The sequence below is a fragment of the Chiroxiphia lanceolata genome, chromosome 2, assembly GCF_009829145.1.
Source record: "Chiroxiphia lanceolata isolate bChiLan1 chromosome 2, bChiLan1.pri, whole genome shotgun sequence".
In the NCBI taxonomy this organism is placed as follows: domain Eukaryota; kingdom Metazoa; phylum Chordata; class Aves; order Passeriformes; family Pipridae; genus Chiroxiphia; species Chiroxiphia lanceolata.
Window position 1 is genome coordinate 97,242,416 of NC_045638.1, and position 20,052 is coordinate 97,262,467.

The 20,052-nt window shown below is 42.0% G+C and overlaps 1 protein-coding gene across 25 annotated transcripts in view; it reads left to right on the forward strand.

The window, feature by feature from the left end:
• ZBTB20 (zinc finger and BTB domain containing 20) overlaps positions 1–20,052 on the forward strand; it is a 477,688-nt gene that overhangs the window by 432,204 nt on the left and 25,432 nt on the right. For 20 of the 25 annotated variants that reach the window (XM_032678457.1, XM_032678452.1, XM_032678453.1 and 17 more), the window contains 2 exons: positions 11,038–11,134; positions 18,297–18,484. Coding sequence is in view for 2 of the 25 variants with exons in the window: in XM_032678444.1 (XP_032534335.1) it covers positions 16,539–16,645; positions 18,297–18,484 (295 nt within the window). In the remaining 23 variants the exon portion in view is untranslated. Of the gene's footprint in view, positions 1–11,037; positions 11,135–16,457; positions 16,646–16,911; positions 17,850–18,066; positions 18,171–18,296; positions 18,485–20,052 lie in introns of those variants that run through there. The other 5 variants (XR_004355162.1, XM_032678444.1, XM_032678445.1 and 2 more) reach the window with 4 other exon arrangements.

Genomic DNA, 20,052 nt, shown 5'->3' on the forward strand with positions numbered 1-20,052 from the left:
AGCAGTAACACAGTCAGCTCATGACTGCACAACACTGATAACCTACAGTTTACAACTCAGCAGGTTTCTTGTTTGATTTGGGTTTTTTTGCTGCTGAACTATAGGCTTTTATTTGATAACAAATAAAAGTACCAGTCCAATTTTTTCCCTGTTGCACCCACAGAAATCTGTGTGAGATCATATGAGTATCGTAGACTAACTTGGTGGGAGGACATCCATGAAAGCTGGTCTGCAATTGTTGGCCAGACCAGTCAGTTTGTGAGTTCAAATACAATTTAGGTTTAGTTCAGTTCGGACTTTACTGTAAGGTGATTTGTAGATCCAAGAAGTAAGACACTTGATCCCAGAATAACAATACCAAATTGTTAGTCATTGTCCATAGATCCCAAGAAATAGGAAAGTATGATTTCTCCAAAGATACTGCCTGGCTATATGGTATGTCTTGATCAGAAGTAGGCATAGAACCAGATTCTGACATCTGATCCACTAAGTTTTATTGTTTTCAAATAATCCCAGGAAACTTTCAGGAAAGATTATCCAAGCTAAGAAAGATAATAGATTTAGAAATGAAAGCTCAAGGAGAACATTTTTTATTATGTGTTCAGTTAAGTTTTTAACTGCTTATTCACATGTGTTTTATTCACACAGTGTGAGGAAATGAACCTAAACTGAAATCTCAAAGCTGAACAAATTCAGAAGTGAAACTGACTTACCAAATCCCTGCCTTCAATTCCTCTCTTACACTGACATAATATAGAAGTTTAGGATGACTGAAGCCTGGCTCTTACATTGGTAATACCATATAATCCAATCTGAGATGCCTGGATGTGGTGATTGATGGCAAGAGAGGTTAGAAGGAACAGGTTTCTTTGGAAAACCTTGTGAAACAGTCTAGAACCACTCTCTTTGCAAACCAAGCCCCTCAGAGTTCCAGAAGCACCTGGATGGTGCTTATAGTTATATGACTTAGTTTTAGTCATGCGAGGAACAGGGAGTTGGACTCGATGATCCTCATACGATCAATTTGAGATATCTATGATTCTGTGATTCCCTCCCTTTGAAGAGTCTTGTGTTTGTTATTTACCAAAATCAGGATACTATAATTGATGGACCTGAATCATGTTTCTCTGCAGAAAAATGTTGTCTCATTGGGAAAAGGATGGGCAGTTCAATGTCTCACAGAAAAGCAGCTACATTGCCAGTGAAAATTTCTTCTTTAACCTCCTACTGAATGAAAGTTCAGATTTTTTGTGACACCATAGTAATCTTCAGAAACTCCTCCTTTCTGTGGACCACTCATGGATTACAAAATAATTATATTTTCAATTTATAAAGAAGTTTCATTTGAAGACGTCATCATTAATTTGCACCATTCTCCATTAGGCTGGCAGTAATGAGGGTGTTGCGTATTGTTGTTTACTTTTCCAAGGGGGAAACTGAGAGGAGGAAAAATAAGGTTTGTCAGAACTATGAGAAGTACCAACTTGATTAAAATGTGGGCCTTCCCTAAGAGACAGAAGGAGGGTTAAAATCTGGAAAGTTTCAAGCTTTCAGGACATAGCCCTCACCATTCAATGTTCCCTAAAAACCAAACAGAGCTGTCAGGTTTTGGTTTTGCTCCTTTTTGCTGTTTGGGCTGAGAAGCAAGTTGCACGTACTGGACTGGCTTCTCAAGGCAATAAGTGAAAATGGCATTTAAAAATAATAGTTGTCTGGTCCTGCAGCTCAGAACTGTCATATTGCATGTGAAAAGCTCACTCCTTCCCAGAAGTGAAGTGTAGAAAGTAATATGAATATGTGTGTGTGCGTGCATGTGGATGTGTCTGGTCTGGGACACAGACAGATTCCCTACCTGGAAATGGCTTGCTATTATTAGACATGCAGTTACCAGGGGTTATGTAAGACAATTGAAGCTCTGTTTTTTAACGGAGACATGATTCATGCTACGTGTAGTAACAGTAACCACCTCCAAATGAGACAGAAAGCAGATACAGACAAAAGGCTGAAGAAATCAATGCTGGCTGAACACAGCCATCCTCCTGATACCTGCTGCCTCTCAAACAGCCTTCAGGTTATCAGCAGCAGAGGTTGATGGTAATTCCAAAGACTTCTGGAGTTACTGAGCCAGTGTATCTGTGTCAGTGGTGTTTGGAGGGAGTGGCTGAGGCTGCAGGAGCTCTGAGGGGTGACAGCACTGGGCACACTTTGCCATGTTCCCGGCAACGTCTCTGGTGTTCTACAGGAGGCTGAGGGAGCTGTGAGCAGAACTAGCACTCCTACTCTATTTTCTCAGTTAGTCCTGCTGGGAAAGGCTGGAACCAAAACAACTTTTGGCTCCTCTGCAGTTAACACTTCTACAGACATTTTTATAGTAATGTGGAGGGAGAGTCGAGACCTGGAGTAGCTTTGAACTTCTGCCAGCAGTCTTCATTAGAGCAAATTGTGAAATCTGATTGAACTAGAATAGCTCTGAGCTCCCCTACAGCTAAGATTCCTGATCCATCTCCTATGGTACTTCTTGCCGGTCATGGCACAGATTAGAATATCTGCAAGCGCCCTGATAATTTTGTTCATCTGGGCAATTTTCTTATAACATTTTCTGTCAGGAAATAGCAGGAGTAAGGTAGCTGCCAGATTCTCTGCAGTCTCCTCACAGAATTTCTTTTCTGATAGGAAAAAAGATTGAGTTCAGACACTGGTGGGGTGCTGATTTACAGTGTCAATTGCCAGAAAGAAAAGGTGGGGAAGTTGCTATTGGGTCACCTCAAGTCACTGCCATTCCCTACCTTGTCTCCTGTTGGAAGATTGTGGATCTCCTGTAAAATTTCATTTCAGCATCATCTAAACCATTCTGCGTAGTAACTTCTGCTGTCAAGGAAGAAGATGCTGAAGATTTGCAAATGGTCTTTTTAACACTCAGGAGACAGCCCTCCTACGTTAGCAGAACTTATCCAACAACAGAGCCAACTGTCTTCAGTTTCATTCAAAAAAGTTTTGAAATGACCAGAGAAAAGGCCTCTAAGAGCCACAGAAGAGATCTGAATACTGAATTCCAATAAATCCCAAGAGTTTATCATTTGCTAATACTGAAGTAAGAATAACAACAATTATTGCTATGCTATTTTCCTTAATGCATCACGCTGCGTATACTGCACAGAGTAGAAATCACTGCAGCTACTATTAATGCTAGTAATCATTCTCCATCAGCCACACTACATACAGTTTTAAGAGAAAAGTGAAAAATAACTCAGAGTGCCTTAAAAATGGCATTGTAGTCATATCCTGACTCCGTGTTTTCCTGGCACAGGGTGTTTAAAACCCAGATCTGAATAACACAGCTGGCACTGACATCTCTACATTTCAGGCATACTTAAGAAAAATCCTGTTTTGATGCAGATGATACATAACTTTAAAAAGCAAATAATTATCACAAATATACATCACACCTCAGGACACACTGCTGTCAGTGACTTGACATTTCAAATGATGAGTTTCACAAATGTGCATAACCATCAGATTTGATTTAACAATGTTTTAGAATAATTCACATGCTCATCTAGAACTTTTTTCATTGTGTTTTGGCACTGAAGCATGAAACAGGAAATCTACAGTGGGTTTCTCTTTGCATATGAGGAAGCAAGGGCTTTGATCAGTTTTTCATACTCCAAGGCTGTAGTCAGTTATTCCTCAATGGATAATGAAACCAAAGCCCACAGTGACTCTGTTTCTCTGTGGATCCCCTATGATATTTTATATATAGTTTTTGACATAAATCAAACAAGCTTTCATTTGTACAGTTTGAGGCCAGAGGCAGCAAACACAGAGGAAGAATGGTATGGGAAAATATGTTCACGGTGCTTTTTACCTAGTCTTTTCACTGTGTTGGTTACCAACTCTTTAATGAATGACTTGCAAGGGAAATCTTCAGAGACAGGAGACAGTCATCCAAAACAAAAAAAAAAGTTAGAAATCATTTTAATGTTTTTTGTGACTGTCAGTAATGCAGTTGTTTAGCTCAGCATTCAGGCAGTGGTGGTATGAATCTTAAAACTTAAGGAAAAGATTCCTTGTCTCAGAATTTACCCCTCAGAATCCATGCAAACATGATTTTTAATATAAACTTGCCTCTAGTAAAGGCAGGTAAAAATCGTGCCAGCATCTTCCTCTCCTTATAAAACAATTTGCATAATCAAAGCTCAGGGAGAGGGAAGAATTCCATCAAGAAGATGCTGGTTTCTGTGAGGGGAGAAGAGTGTTCAATTTTTCTGTGTACCTGTTTGATAACCTGGATCTTGGTGCTTGAGAAAACCAGATGTATCTGTGAAATTGTTATTTCCTAGTTTACCTTGATAGAGACGGTCCTGTGACAAATGGATCAAATCCATGGAAATTTATAGCTGAAATTTATTTCATTGTGCTACAGAGAATTATACCTTTAATTAATGTAAACAGTTTCTCATAGTCTCTGCAAGCAACAAGTCATGAAAAAACCAGTATTTCATTACTTTTATCAGTTGCCATTTTGTATCACGTTCCGTACTTATGACGATGTACTTCCGACTTGTGACTGAGATCATCTTTCAGCATAAGAACCAAAAATTTGGTGGCCAGACATCGATGCATCACGTGCTGTACCATTGTGACCAGGAGGGAGGTCATATGGCAGAACCAGTGTCAACAGTGTAAATCTTCATTAAATTCTGTTATGTGTTGAGATTATATGGTCCCTGCACTTAGTTGAAAATACATTTTCAGTTTGAAAACCTGGTTACTTAAACATGGAGATCTATTCTTTGAGAATAGATTCAGTACTTTCTTCACTTCACCAACATCTATGGGACTGAGGGTTTCAGGATTTAGGCCAAAGTACTTGTAAGGACAACATTCAATGAAACTAAAGCAACGTTTAGGAAAGGAGGAAAAAACTCAGCTCATTTTCTTCGTATGCTTTCATTGTTTTTGTTCTTCCTGAAAAATAATGTCCTTTCAGATTTCGTTTGACATCTCCATGATGTTGAACAGATTCGGAGAAATCACCAATATTTTGACAGGGTTCCTTGGCAATGAAATGTTCATGAAGCTCATCTGTCATGAGCTAATCTGGCTCATCTAGCCAAAGCAGTAGCTTAGGCGGATATATTACTGTAACAATTTAATTTCTACACATTTTCTTTGTCTCTGGTGATTGCAGTGATGGCAACTCATATTTCAGTTGCAGAAACATCAGTATTAATTGCAGCACAACTATACCTTTGGTTTTGTGAGAACCCTGCTTAAGGCAGTGTCGTGTTGTCCAAGTGCCGCTTTCTTGTTAACAAGGCAATAGTCTGCGCTGGCCATCTTCAGTGTTCACAGCTTCAAAACTTTAACCTCTTCCATTGAGTTTCATACCTTTTAACCTACAGCATCAGCACATAAATGCCTGAGGCTGTTTATACTCTCAAACTGCTTCTGTAAATACTAAGTATCTGTAGAAAACTAGCACTCAAGATTCAGCAATGCTACCAGCATACAAGCACTGCCCACAAATCAATCTGTTCCCAGAAAAGGTTACGTAGGAGCACAGAAGATTTACTCCATATTTGACCAGCAGCATAAAATTACAAATTTATCTATTTGCCTCAGTCACACCCCTCATTAATGAACTATTTTGAAAAGTATGTGGTTTTAACATTCAGGTACAATTGAGAAGGCTCCATAGTAGGAATATAGAGAATTCTGTGTTGTATACCCAGCAATGTTTTGCCAGAACAAGATAATTTTAAAATAATAATCATGTATATAATTATACATACATATAAATATATGGTTAATGGATATGTATATATCTACATATGTGTACAATACTGTTCCTACATGTTACCACTAGTGAAAAGTGGTCTGACACACTACCATGGGTCAGTCTGGCATCATAGATTTTTGTATTCCTTTAAATCTTTAGCTGAATGTTACATCAGGACTTTTGGTGACCTGCTTCTGCTCTCATTAAGCTCACCGACAGCTGACATTTATTTGCCTCTTCCCGGTGCCAGTTATCTTCACCATTTCAAATCAGGTGTGCAAAGTCCAAACAGTTGCTTAACGTTGCCTACCATGGCTTTACCCTACTCCACCCACAGTGACGTGTAGCCAGTGCAGCCAAGAGGGCAGCCACACATTGTGCTTGGGCACCATCTAACCCGGCTCACCTGCAAGTGTGGAGTTTATGCACCCAACACACTAAGCATGATGAGATCTTCATTCATGGAAAATAGGCAGCACCCAGATTTAGACTTTCAATGAGAGAGAACTTCTCAAAATGTTCAGGGTTGAAGCCTTGTACCACTGTACCTGGTAGGAGGGGCCATTCGGCATGGGAAGTAGAAAGGAAAGTCAATAGGAGAAGAGTTATCCTTTTTGACCTGAGCTCTTAGGTATGGGTAGCTGTTGCATTGAGAATACTGTTTAGAAATAGAAAGGAATACCAGAAGAATAAACAGACAAAAGTGAGACCTTAAAAATGCCTATTCCAAGTGCCAAAGTCAAATTTAATAAAAGAATTGCAGCTTAAGAGCAGTGAAATTCTATACTATCAGATAAAAGGCAGTGAAAGAAGGGAAAAAGAAACAGATGCAGACAAATAATAGAGGGTCTATAAGACAAAAAGTGGGAACATAATGTAGACTTTCTTACAGACTACTTTGCTATTCTGGATTTCAGTAGGTACCCCTGGGACTTCAAGGAGAGATTTTTTTTCCCTAGTACTATTGCAAACATGTCCTTGTGGGAAATTGGCCTTTACCAGGCTAGAGCAGTCTAGCCTCTTTAAACAGTCTTTCTGCAAATGTCTAATCCATTAACAAATTAATTTCTGAATTTCAGACCATACTGATAGTGGACATATACAGTGTTCCCACTCGAATACAAAAATGAGCAGTTTCCTGTCCTAAATGAAGCCTTGACTATTGTGAAAAAGTCATAGTTATGGCTTTCTGATAGCATGTCCTGTGTTGCTAAATTTTTACGTTTTCTATGGTGCAAGTTCTGGCCTCTGTTGGAATGGTGGTTTTCATATCAGTCTACCTTGATCTCTGTATAAAGACACCGGGGTTGGATATCTACCTACAGGTAGCCAGTGGCCTAACCTTGTTCTTGTAACATAAATGCTATAGTCAGTCTTAGTCAGAGGATGTACCTTCTTCTGAATAAGAAACACTAAAGTGCATCTGAAATAACCCACTTCAAGCAGAAAGTTGATTCTTAATGTTTATTGATGGCTAACACTGATGTTCTTGTCTCCTCTGCTACTTCCAGAGAGAAAAAGTGACCAGAAAAGAATTGGATTTAGCTTAGAGAGCCCAGTCTGAAAATATATCATGACTGTGAAAGCATCAATTAAAATTGACCCCACCTTACTCAGGAGACCTGTACAATATGTGAATTAAGATCAGACATGCTAACTTCTAAGGCACGAGCAAGTTATTTTCCATTGCCTCATGATCGACAGCACCATACCAGCACAGCAAATAAGAATAATCAGAAATAAGCTCACAAGAAGCTCATCTTTTAATTTTTTCATTACTAGGGATCACAGGAAAGGCAGAAGGAAGCAACATTCTGAAGCTATCAGGGAAAAGACTATTGCAGGGATAAAATAAATAGCAATTAAGTAAAAAATTGAGTCTGCTTGATCAGGACTCACTGCAAGAAAGTAACAGAAGGCTGTGGTACCAGGTCTCAAGCAAAGTAAGGGCTGTTTTCATAACTGTCCCTTGCTGGTCAGACATGTGAGTGCCCCTAACAAACCGGGAATATTGAAGGTGTTTGATGGTGTCTCTGAGCAGACAGGAGTACATCCAGGGGGAGAGACAGAAATGTCCTGCAGGGAACCAGTCTAGAAAAAGCCAATTTCGGGACCAAGCACCAGCAGTAAATTGATGTTTATAATATTTAAGTCATCTGTAAAGGAAATATGATGGTGTGTTGTGTAAGGAGCAGAGTCAGGCCAATGATTGCTTCTGTGTGTTTTAAGTAATACGATATGACAGACCACATCAGATCAATGGTGCTGATTAATGAACAGCTCTGGAAAGGTAGCTAACAAGAGATGAAAGGGTCAAGACACAAATTTCAGGAGGGAGAAGGACGATCAGTGCCTCAGAATACAGAGTTATGGTCCTGGAGTCCATTAATCATCAGCACTATTATGTAAAGTACCACATTTTCTCCTGACTTTATGCCCACTGCAACTGCACTGAAGTCAGTATAAAACTGACCTAAAGTGTACATCTTAAATCACAATCTGTAGTACATCACTGCTATCATAAAAGGGACCTTCCTTAATAAAAACACTGATAGAATTAATGTTTCTTACACCCTCTAAATTAACAGATAAAACTTGGAAAGATCAAGGTGGGATAAAAGTGAGCATATATAAAATGCCCAAGTTATTACCATTAGTGGGAATATTTAAGTAATAAAAGTCTGCATTTCTGGAATGCATTCATGCAGAAAACTTATCCTCCAAAATCTTAATTAAGCACACAGTACCTCATGGAGCAGGAATGTAATGCTTTCCTTTTCTGGATAGAGAAGCCCAGGTAGAGAGGGAAGGAATTACTTAATCCACTGTCACACATCCCATTCCTCTGTTGTCCTGCTTGCCTCTCTTATGGTCAAATATCCTTCTCCTCTAACTTCTCCCAAGATTAAGTCTTTTAGAAAAATTTGAAGTGTTTCCTTCTCTGTTGCACCCCCCCATGTCTTCAGAAACACCATCAGCTTTGCTGATGTTATGTATTTAAAAAGTACCTAACAACTGATGAGGATCTCTGTGCTTTATGCTCATTACCCTGGAGGAAAGAGATATCTCTTCCCAGGCCATAGCAAAAAAATACGGAGCAAAATGGAGATATTTTAAGTATTGCCTTTCACAGAGATTCCTGTGCCCAGATTTTGTAGAAGACTTTGAACAGCCCATCTCTAACAACTTGTCTGCCTGACCCTTGATGTGAAGCCAGATTGAGTGCTAGGCAGTGCTACAAGAGAGAGCCACTTGGATTGGGATCCCAGAGATTAGAAGAGCAATAATGACAAAAAAAGAGAGGTGACAAAATATGCAGGATTAGTACATGCAGTTCTTAGGCTTCTCTTGTGTGAAATTAGGAGTGAAGTGAGCAGGAGTTCTGCAAAGTAAAGACTAAAGACGCAATCCTGTGATTTTTCTGCTTCTAGTACAAGTTAAAAATGCATCTTAACTGAAGTACTAGGCAGTCTTTAAGGCACATGGGATTTATGCCTTAAAAAGGTGAGGAATAGCCAGATAAAAGACAGACCTATGAGTGCAAGGTGGATAAAAGAAACAAGGTCAGCATTAATAGAACAGGTGGGACGTATATGGAAGTGGGAAGGAGAGCTTGAAAGTAAGCCATGCTGAGTGTTAGCAAGGGCTTAAATCTACAGAATCCTTGGGCGCTGCTGCACCTTTGAAATTCAGTTCTTGGTACTGGTGAAAGGTGTCACTGTTTTATGTAATTCTTTTGAGCTAACCTGATGCTGACATATGGTTCCTCTCCCAAGCCCTGGTGAAACTCAGAGGTTTAGGCCAAGTTGAGGATTTTTGTGTGTGTGTGTTTGAATTTACTTAATTTGCAATTCAAAGCAGACTCCAAGAGGGAAGAACCTACAAAAACTGGAATCAAAGAAAGTGTTTGCTTGAGCCCCTGTGAAGTGTAGCTGCCAGGTTTCATGTGGCCTGTTGAAATCAGTATGTAGTAACTATCCCAGTCACTAATAATCATCATCATTACAAAATGTGTGAATTGAACATAAAACTGAATGTATATTTTGTGAAGTACATTATTACAGTGTCATCTAAAATCCTTCATTGTGTCTGTTGGCACTCATTCCTGTGTTCCTGCTGCATGAACAGTGGGGTTTTTTTATTGTTTTGCATTTACAGAGATAAATTCCAACTTGCACAGTGACATTAGCTACCTGTGAAATAACAATTACATCTCTTATCATTTTTTGTTCACCTTCTTGATTTTTTTGATAAAGCAAATATTTGCTTTTCTTGTCTGATCAGAGTAGGCAAAATCATTTCTTCATGGAAGTAGCACCAGGGGCTTCACTGTATATGATATCCCAGGAGTTCTTTGCATAAGTGAAGTAAGCAGGATTTAATTCTGTCCCTGGATGTTGACTTCAGACGTACTTCCAACATCCACAATGAACCACCCAAGGATCATAGGAAGCTAGCAAAGGCAGAGTTCTATAAGTCTAGAGAGGCATTCAAGTCCCCTAAAAATGTAAATACTTCCAAAAGCTTAGGTCTGGATGGTGAAATCACCCTCTAATAAATATTGGAGCTGAGGTTTTTCTGTGGATCCCTTTCTATATTAGTCCATTGGTTCCAACTCTCTCTTTAGCTCAGAAGATTTCAGAGATAAAACTGCTGCCGAGCTGAATCTTTCCTGCAAGGCTGACAATAAGTTAATTCCCTGGTGTCACTGCAGTAGACCTGGTGGCTGATGGGAGATAAGTGGGGTTTCTGCTTTGATATGAGCCATCATTTTTGTGATGTGAAGACAGCAAAAGACACGAAGGAGAATTTTTTTCCTTCCTTTTCCTGCCTTTCAGTCCTGAGGAAGCATTTGTTGCTCCTCTGAACAGGACTAGCCTTGTTGTTCTGATGAGATGCACTTGAGTATGCCAAGTTTGTGCTAGCTCTCCCATCACTGCTCCGTGCTCATGCCATTAGAGTGAGCCGCTTCTCAGAATGAATCCTACTGATAGCACTTTGCTGTCTAATCCTCCCTCTCCTCCTCGCTTCACCAGATTAGTTGCATGGGCAGCCTGGGATAACTGGGGACTGACTCTGTGGTAATTTGCAGCCAGAGCTGGAGGGATTGAAGCAGGAAGAATCTGGTGCTACCAGGCTGCAGCCAGCTGTACTGACAGTGGAGAATGCCAGTTAGTGTTGTAGCAAATTTTCTTGCTTTTATTAAATAATTATTATTTGCCCCTGACCTTTCCTTTTGATTCTTCTTGGTACAGACACAGCCTCTCTCTGTTCCCTGCCCCAATGACCGTCTGCACTAGGTCCAAGGCTTGGAGTAATTTACCTGAAGAGTGATACCATTTGGAAACCACTGTAAGTATATTTTATCTCTTATAAAAGACTTCTTGTTCAGCAAAAAAAAAGACATCTTAAAAAAAACAAAACCAAACTGCAGCACCTGCAAGCCTTACTGATGAGGGTAAACTAAGTTTTGCTTTTGAAATTTGCAAGGAAATATGTGGGCAAAAAGTATGTCAATAAAAAACTGTTAAATATTTAAGTCGTAGCCTCACAGCATAGTTCAGCAACGGCTGGTTTGATCTGCTTGTATCTTTTAGTTTGGCAGGTTCTCCCTACTTACTGCTCTAGTTCACGCTGTTCTAGTTGGTTCATCCATGTTTGTCTTTGGAGTGTTTATCTTCTTTTTTATTCTTATAACTTTTTAATGAGACACCTTTTCTCTCACTGGTGTTTCAGGCAATACAGATGAAATCTACTGCATCTCCTTAAAGGTTTACACTATTCTTTCCAGGCCTTGAGTCATTTATGATTTAAGGCCATTATGATTTGTAAGATTTGGCTGGATTATATAGGTAAAGTTGTCTGAGAGAATTTTGACTTTGCATTGTGGTTTTATTATGCTCTGAAATGACCACTTGTCTGTTATTTGCGGGTTTTCCCCTGTAGATCCCATATTTTTGAATTCTTATGATCAATTCTCAGTACTTGCCAGTATTGTCACAGTGTTGCTGTAGCCGAGATGCTCTGAGGTTTTAAGTCAGGCAAGTTTTGTAGTTGGGACCCAACTTTCATGAGACTTGTGGTTGAGACGGAAAAAACCAGACAAATCTGGGGGCATGTAAACCCCACTTCAGGCCTAAAAAAGACACAGCAAATTTCACTCTAACTTAATCTCTGAGTTTAATTTAATTATGTTAATCAGTCTCCTGTAAGGGATTTTGGAGTTTATTTTACTTTTCTGTGTTGATTAAATTTTCCAGGCTTTTATTGCACTAGAACATTGGGTCTCTCTTGTCAGTTCTCCATGCCTCCCATTCTTGCTTTGCAGTGTTCTGCTGGGATTTCTCTTTCGTATTACATTTTATGGCGATGTTTTCAGGAGTTTGTGTTTTCCATTGTATGACACAAACTTGCAATCAGAGATTTTAAACAAACTGCCAGTCATGTAGCTGTAACAGCATGAAGATCAATGTGGCTGCAAAATCATCAGAGAAGCTCTGTGAATATTCAGGCAGTCAGCCTGTGCAGGACTTTTAACTACTGAACAACACTTCTGGCAGGAAAACTGTGATGGCTCAGGTAAAGCGAGCTCATCTTGGGAAGCTTCACCCTCAGTTCTGGCATTCAGAGTGCCCTGAATTTTGAGGTGAGGTCTCTGGGCAGATTTCAGTGCTTTTTGTTGTTCTTTCGAGTCTTTTTTTTTTATATTCTGTGATCGTGCTCATCTCTCTCCCTCTTTACTTCGTCAGTTTCTAAATATGTATTGTCAATGTCACGTCTGGAAGAGACACAACACTGGCAGTGATAAGCACTGATATCAGGAGCTGTGTTAGCCGCACACAGGCAGAGGAAGAATGTGCAGCAGAAGACTCAGGAAAAATATTACTTAAAATCAGACATGAACTATTTTCACACTCTTATTTTTAGGATCTGAAAAGCTGGAGGTTTTTTTCCAATTATATATAGCCTCTGTGAATTACTAAGGTTGCAAACAAACTGTACACCAGTGAGTTAAGTGCAGTGCTTGGACACTATAGGCATCTCTGACCTGAGGGCACTTACTGTAAGGTGATGCCGTATCTGTGAGGAGGTGAAATAATGCCTGGAACATGGGTGGGCAGACTCAGGCAGCAGCAACACTCATAACAACATCAGCAACCCTGTGGTGTGTTCCCTCCGTGCTGTTTAATATACGATGAACAAAGGTCTGGTTGGTGACCCAGCCCTCCCTGTATTCAGAGGCTGAAAACTGCCTCATTATTGTTCATTATGTAGTATTATTCTCATGCAGTCACATTATCATAGCTTCCCCTGAGAGCCAGGATGCTACTGTGGGCTCTGCGTGGCTACACTGGCTCCTATACCTGAGCTAATTTGTTCATTGCTAACCTGGTGTCTCTGCAGGATAGAGAGCTGTTCCCCTTGTAAGGGAAGGTTCAAGCACTAGTTATAGCTGCTGGGTGAGAAGTACAACATACATTGTCTATTTTTGACAGGGACCTGGTTTGCTGGCCCTGCTGTGAGAACATGTTAAGTCATCCAGGGGAAATTCATTCCAATGGTTGGAAGGGAGATACATGCTAAGAAATCAACTGTGGAGAGCAAGTGGAGGGTTGAGGGAGAGAAAGCTGTATGCAAGAGTGGCAGCAAGAAAGGGGAAGTGTAGCAGGGGTTTTAAAGGCATTCCAAAGCTCAGAAGTAGTAATTAGTTTCTAGATAGCTTTGAGGTTAGGACATCCAAAATATTACCCATTCTGCCTTCAAATTAAACAGAAAGGAGCCAATTCTAGTTTACAGCCAGTGCCCAGATCATTGCAGTCACTGCATCACTGTGAGTAGCCCCCCACTTGTTATGACAGTGCAGTGTTAAAGTATGTGGACAAGAGGGAATATCTCAGTGCAATGAAGATACTGACAGCAAACAGAAATAAAATTATGGCAGTGATTGTACATCTTGCTTTACACATGAGCTGGCAAGTACTGATATGCACAGTTCAGTTCAAGGATGACAGTGGATGCAGTTAGCCTGATACTGGTACTGGAAAACATACGATGAAGAAAAAAGAGAATATATTTTAAGAGGTGTAAATTAACATAATGAAGACAAACACAATAAATATAAGGGAATGGTGAAAGTGAATACCAACAAAAGTACCTGGACGTAGGACAGCAAATTTAAAGAGATGGAGTAGGTAGGATGTTTAGAAATGGACTGGATAAATCTCTTGTAAATCAGTAGCAAATACGAATTCTGCAGTGACCCTCTAGACTCAGATTAGTCTTAGAAAGGTCAGCATCTTTTCTGTCCCCAGCTTCTGGTATTCTGTGCATCAGGTCCATGTACAGAAGTGCCATCTCTTTGCTATACTGGCCTTCTGCTGTCCTTCACAAGAAGCAAAAACAATGATGGCCCTCTGATTATTTCCAATACTGAGTGCACTATTGGAAAGGACCTGTAATGCACCGCACCTGTGTGTGGAGAAGGAGCTCAGAGATAACTGGATATCAGAATGGAGCCCCTTGCTCCAAGAGCACATTCCCAATTCTTTTGCAAATAAGTTGCAACTTTTATTGCCCTGACTAACAAGTAAATAGCAAACATCTTGTTTCCAGGATTAGTCTGTAGAGAAGAACATAATCACAAGAACTAAAGTAGCAAGGTAAACTGACCCTTAGTACTGAAATAATCACATAGGGTTGCCAATCAATGAAGTCCAGAGATGGTATAAGTAGGTATAGTTAGGGAAGGTTCCATGAACAATATTTATTACTTGTTTCATTCTCGCTCCTACACTTGTTCTTTCAGGGTTTTTCATGTAGCTATAGCAAGTCATACTCTTCCACAGTTAGTGTGCTATTTTAGCTTCTGGAACTTGGAGATATATTAGAGAGCTTGCTGATGGAAGTGTTCATAGAAGAAGTGTGCAATCAGAAAAAAATTAGGTTGGAATGGTCCTCTGGAGGTGTCTAGTCCAATTCCCTGCTCAGAGCAGAGCTGACTTCCAAGTTGGATTAGGTTACTCAGAGCCTTGTTCAATTAAGTTTTGAAAATCTCCAAGGATGGAGGTACGACAACCTGATTCAGCACTTAACAACTCTCCCTGTGAAGACTATAGTAATAACATAGCAATAGAAGTAGACTATGAAAGAGAATGTAAGAATATTTAATTAGAATATATAGGTGAAGATCATAGCAATAGGAGCTTTCTATATGGGTGATAAGGTAGAACAAAAGAATAGCAATATACTTAAAACAACAGCAGGATTGCTCTGGCTTTGCCTTTGCTGGCAACAGCAGGGTGGAGAACTTCGTTTGGGTTTCTTCATAGGTAGTTTTGATCACAGTGTCTCCAGGATTTTTCTTTTCTGAAAAGTTTTCTTTAGATCCTTAACTGACCTGGCTGATTCATTACTCAGCCTTTCTCCTATGGAAGCCTGTGTTCCTTTCAGGAGGTACTGAGATGCCGAACATGTCTAAACAGTGAGAGAAATGAACTGCTGTGGAGAGGTATTGTCTCTAGTGCCAGTCAGCATCATTGCTATTCTTACCATCCTAGTAAGCACAAGTCATCAAGCTGCAGGACTCTGATGTTGAAAAGTGATGACAATGAGCATCTCGATAACACAATGTCAGCCTTAAGAGCAAAGTAGAAAATATATGGCTTTGGAAAGGAAGAAACAGGGGGTCCTTTGCACAGTCTCCTTGGTGTTACTACCTGTTGCTATAGCATTTTTTAACCTATCCCTGTAATGAGTTTTGAAGGCCTGGGAGGCACACACAGGATCAGCCACAGGATGAAGCATCAGTCAGTGCTTGGTCTAACAGCACAACTCTGGCTGTGCTAGTGGCTGACAAGTCATGTTTACTTGGACTAAGCCCCTACCCTACAAATAACAGCAATGTCCTGCCCAGGGTAGGTGGCTTTGTGTGTGGATAGAGCTGAAGTCAGAGGCTGTATTCCAAGCATGTAACTTGGCTTAACTCTGAGCTGAAAACATACCTTAAAAACAGCAGTTCAGCTTCCAGGTGCAAGGAACTTCATTGCCCTGTGCATCCAGAGTCCAACCTTACATACATCCTTTGCTCCCTGGACAAAAAGATGTGCTATCTGAAAGCTGCTTGGATAGCAATCCTGTAAAACCCCATTGTTTTACACACAGATTTCCTGCAGTCCCTAGTGCATGTTGGCTACACATGGGAACATCATGGGATCTGGAAATGAGGCGTGTGAAGGTGTGCCAGAGTTCGTATGCCAAGGATCCATGCAGACTGTTATAAACAAAACATATGCAGTCCATGTACTTCAAAATATATGTGCCCACATACAAGCTCTATGTCTCATGCATTCTCATTCGCGTTGCAAGAGATGGATCTTTCCCATGACAGAACAGGGAACAGACGGATAGATGCCCAAGCTTGGAGTGACAAGATGCTCTGTTTACTCTTCATGCAAAAAAAATACACTTTTAAATGCTTTCATTTTCCTTCTGTTTAAAACGGAGTTCAATCAGTTCGGCCCCTTTCTACACCTCGACAACTTTAAGTAAGGTCCATATAGTCATGTGCTATTGTTTTAAATCAGATTAGATTTTAGCCAGTGTATTTTGAGCATATTGACTATAGACACGTAGTTCACAGCCGCAGTATCGTTGGCCCGTCCCGTGGCGTGGGGGTTTGTAGCCCCAGTAAGGCAAAACACATCAGGGCTGCCGGCAGCCGCGGGGTTATCGGTGTGACCTCCATTGGCGATGGCTCATGTGCGGAGCTCAGCTCCCCGGCCGCGCCCCGGAACCCCGTCCCGCTGAGACCGGGCGCCCTTTCCTGCCCAGGGCATCCCTCCAGCGCCGGGCAGCCCAAGGCAGGTGCCGACGGCCAACCCGGCCCAGCACCTCCGGGAGGCTTTGCAAGGGGAGGGGTGTGTGTGTGTGTGTTTGTTTTATTACTTTTTGTCCCGTTTAACTTTTCTTTATTATTACAGTTTTTCTGCCCGCTCTGCCCCTCGCCCCGGGGTGTGCGGCCGGGCCAGGCCGGTGCTGCCCCCCGCCGGCGGCCGCGGGGAATGGCGGCGGGCCCGGCCCTGCCCCCGGCCGGGCGTGCCGCCCTTATGTAACGCCTTTATGTAACCGGCCGGGCCGGGCTGCTCCTCCTCGCCCCCCGCGGGAACGGGGCCTGCCTTGCTGTAACATCGGGTTACGGAGGGGGCCGCTCTGGCTCTCAAACGCCGTGTTTTGGCGTGTCATCTGCACGCCGCCCGTCCTGGGTGGGGTGCAGGAGGGCAAGGGCGTGCGGGAAGAAGGGGCTCCCGCCTTGGCCCTTCAGGAGGAGAGCCCAGCCCTGTTGGGAAGGGCTTTGCCCGCAGATGGGAAGCAGGACTGTGTGTGCGGGGCGTAGGGCAGCGCTGCCTGGGCTCCAGCGACACCTCTGTGCTCTGGGACGGCCCTTGCTCGAGCCGGACGCTGCCCCTACGCCGTGGTCGCCCGGCAGTGTGATGCGCTGTCCCGGGAAGGATGACCCCCCCCACTCCCGGGGGGATCCGCCGCTGCTCGCACCTCGAGTGTCAGCAGCAGATAGCGGCGTTTTATTTGGATGTCTTCGGCGTCCGCGCCTCCTGTTGCACCTTTTCCAAGTGTGACCCCAGTTCTCCGCCTGGCATGCAGCGGGAACTGCCGAACGTTTGCCGGGGTGCCGTCGGTGTGCCCCGGGCCAGGGCAGCAGTGCCCCTGGCTGGGCAGCGACTGGCCTCGGGGAGCACAGGAGGGAGCACCTGCACCTGTGTAACGGAGCGGGGAAAACAGACATACCCTGTTCAGTGCTCGCTGTGTGATCCAAAACCCGCCACGTCACCTCGTACCTCAGTTTCTCCATCTGTGGAAACTAAGGTGATGATTGAGTACCTGCTTGATGATGTACCACTGAGGCTTAAGTCCTTGGAGGTCCTGGATCAAGGGAGGTGTTGAGAGCTCATGTGCACAGTGCTCACAGACCATTATTCCAGGCTCCGAGTCTTCATGCTTTACTTAGATGACCTCTGCATCTCAAAATTGCTTCAGAGTTTTTCCCTACAAAGTGAGTCTCTGCACTGATTTGTTTTGAACTGGAAACTTGCATATTTGTTTGCTTTTCAGACAATGCTGTTAGATTTCTGTATAACTCTCTCTATTCAGAATGCTACAGCCTTGGTTAATATTTGTCAAATGGAGCTCCGATTGTCTAAACCACTGGGATGAGTTTCATTTTATATGTCATCAGTAGGGGCAGAATGAGGAGCTTCGTGCTTGGCCTATTTGCTATAACACAGTCTCAGGGCCATTGCATCAGAGTCAAAACAAGGAGCAGCTTGTTTCCAAACAAGAAGCATGGAGGAAAGTCTTCTCTGCCTCCTTCCCTGTAAGGGAAAAGAGAGGCGAGAGGGGGGTGGTGGTGGGGGAAGAAAGTTATCTTTAACAGATTCTAAAAATGCCTTTTCCCAAATATGCAGTCAGTCCCTTCAAAGGTCTCTTTGTTTATTTTCAGGAAGAAACCCAAGACAGCTGAAAACCAGAAGGCGTCTGAGGAGAATGAGATTACTCAGACGGGTGCATGCAGCGCCAAGCCGGGCCTTCCCTGCCTGAACCTTGAAGCTGTTCTGTCTCTGAGCCCGGCCCTCATCCACTTTCCACATTCACCAACAAACCTGCACGCACACACAGGGTCATCTGATTGTGAGTACACCAAGATGCTGCTGGGTTGTGCTGGGGTTCTTGAAAACACGTCCCCTATTGTGGACCAGGTTTTCCAGTTGGATGTTCTTTCCATAATGTCATAAGCAAGACTTCCTCAGGGCTTACCTTCACCCTTCTTTGGGAATTACCACTGAAACAGAGCATTTTTCTGTTAAGGTTGTGATAATGCAATCGAGCAGAGGAAGCTGAGACCATGTTGTTGGGTCAGGTTGCTGCTTCTTACAAATTAAAAAGGGAAGATCTCTCAAACGTGTCTCTGTCCAACTAGAACTGTAGGTGCTCCTCTCCAGGTAATCACATGCTTCTCATTACCCAAGCATATCTGCTGACTGGGGGGTTTCAGCCTGTGCTGTATTGCAGTGGTAGAAAACAAGTGTCTGGCTCTGACACCCAGGATTGCAAAGGATTTCCACGAAGAAAGGGGAGTGTTTTGTGGAGAGAATCAGTCTGTGAGAATCTGGAAAATCTTTGTAGACCTGTTAGGTTGTTAAGTTTTAAGGCCCTTGTTTTGAGTGCGTTCACTTTCAGATTACTCAGCATGGGTTAATTGGCATTTTAAAAATGTTCTTTTCCATTTTGCCAAAAAATACAAAAATAAGGGAGGGAATGATTAAAACTCGATTTTGGAAAGTCATAACTTACCCTGTCAGCTCTTCAAAATGTTGTTTCACAGTGGTCCCTGCCTGGAATTCTCTTGGGCAAGAATGTGCAGGATACTGTGAACCTCATCATTCACTAGTTTTAGAATATATAGTTTACCTCTCCTGCAGTGGTTTTAGGATGTTGTAAAATTTACATGAGGGGGGGAAAAGAAGAAAGAAATATGATGACACCATGTTTCAAGAGCTTGGAAGCCAACCAGACTTTGCAAAAACCTATAAAAAAAATCAGGGCATGACAATAAAAAATCAGATTAAAAAGTATGTGTATTCTTTTCCTTTTTTTAATTTAAAAATCCTGCCTCAGGGCCAAGCTTGGAAGCAGCCGGGTTATAGGGATCATCACTATCAAAATCACTTTAGCTGCAATTCATTCCTGTTGGCTTCTGACTTTATTCATTATGAGCTTCTGCGAGAGATCTTGATTTTAATAGAGCTGGTAAACATTGGGGAGACTTTCCTAAATCTCACCTGGTGATTTGGGGAGAAGAAAGAGATGTGAAACAATTGAACAGCAGGCAGCATGCAATTTGGTATATACAAGAATTCTCTTCAAATTGGAGATGTCAGGCTCTTTGTTAAAACTGGGGTGCAGTTTTGTCTTGTAATGTTTTCTGAAAACAAAAAGCTTGTGAAAAGATGCAAAAAATGAGCAGAACAACAAGAAGAAATAATCCTTATTTTCAAACAAAGAATCCCTTTATCCCATTCACAAAGATGAAAGAGTTCATTAGTAAATGGGATTTGAAACCTCACATTGATGTTTTTTGACAGTACAAATGGAAACCCATGAAAGCAACCTTAGGACAGAGGCCAGCAGGGATTGTAGGGAACTTGGAGAATGAACTCCTGCTTTTGCTTTCTGAGGTAGCCAAGTTCAGGGGTGAG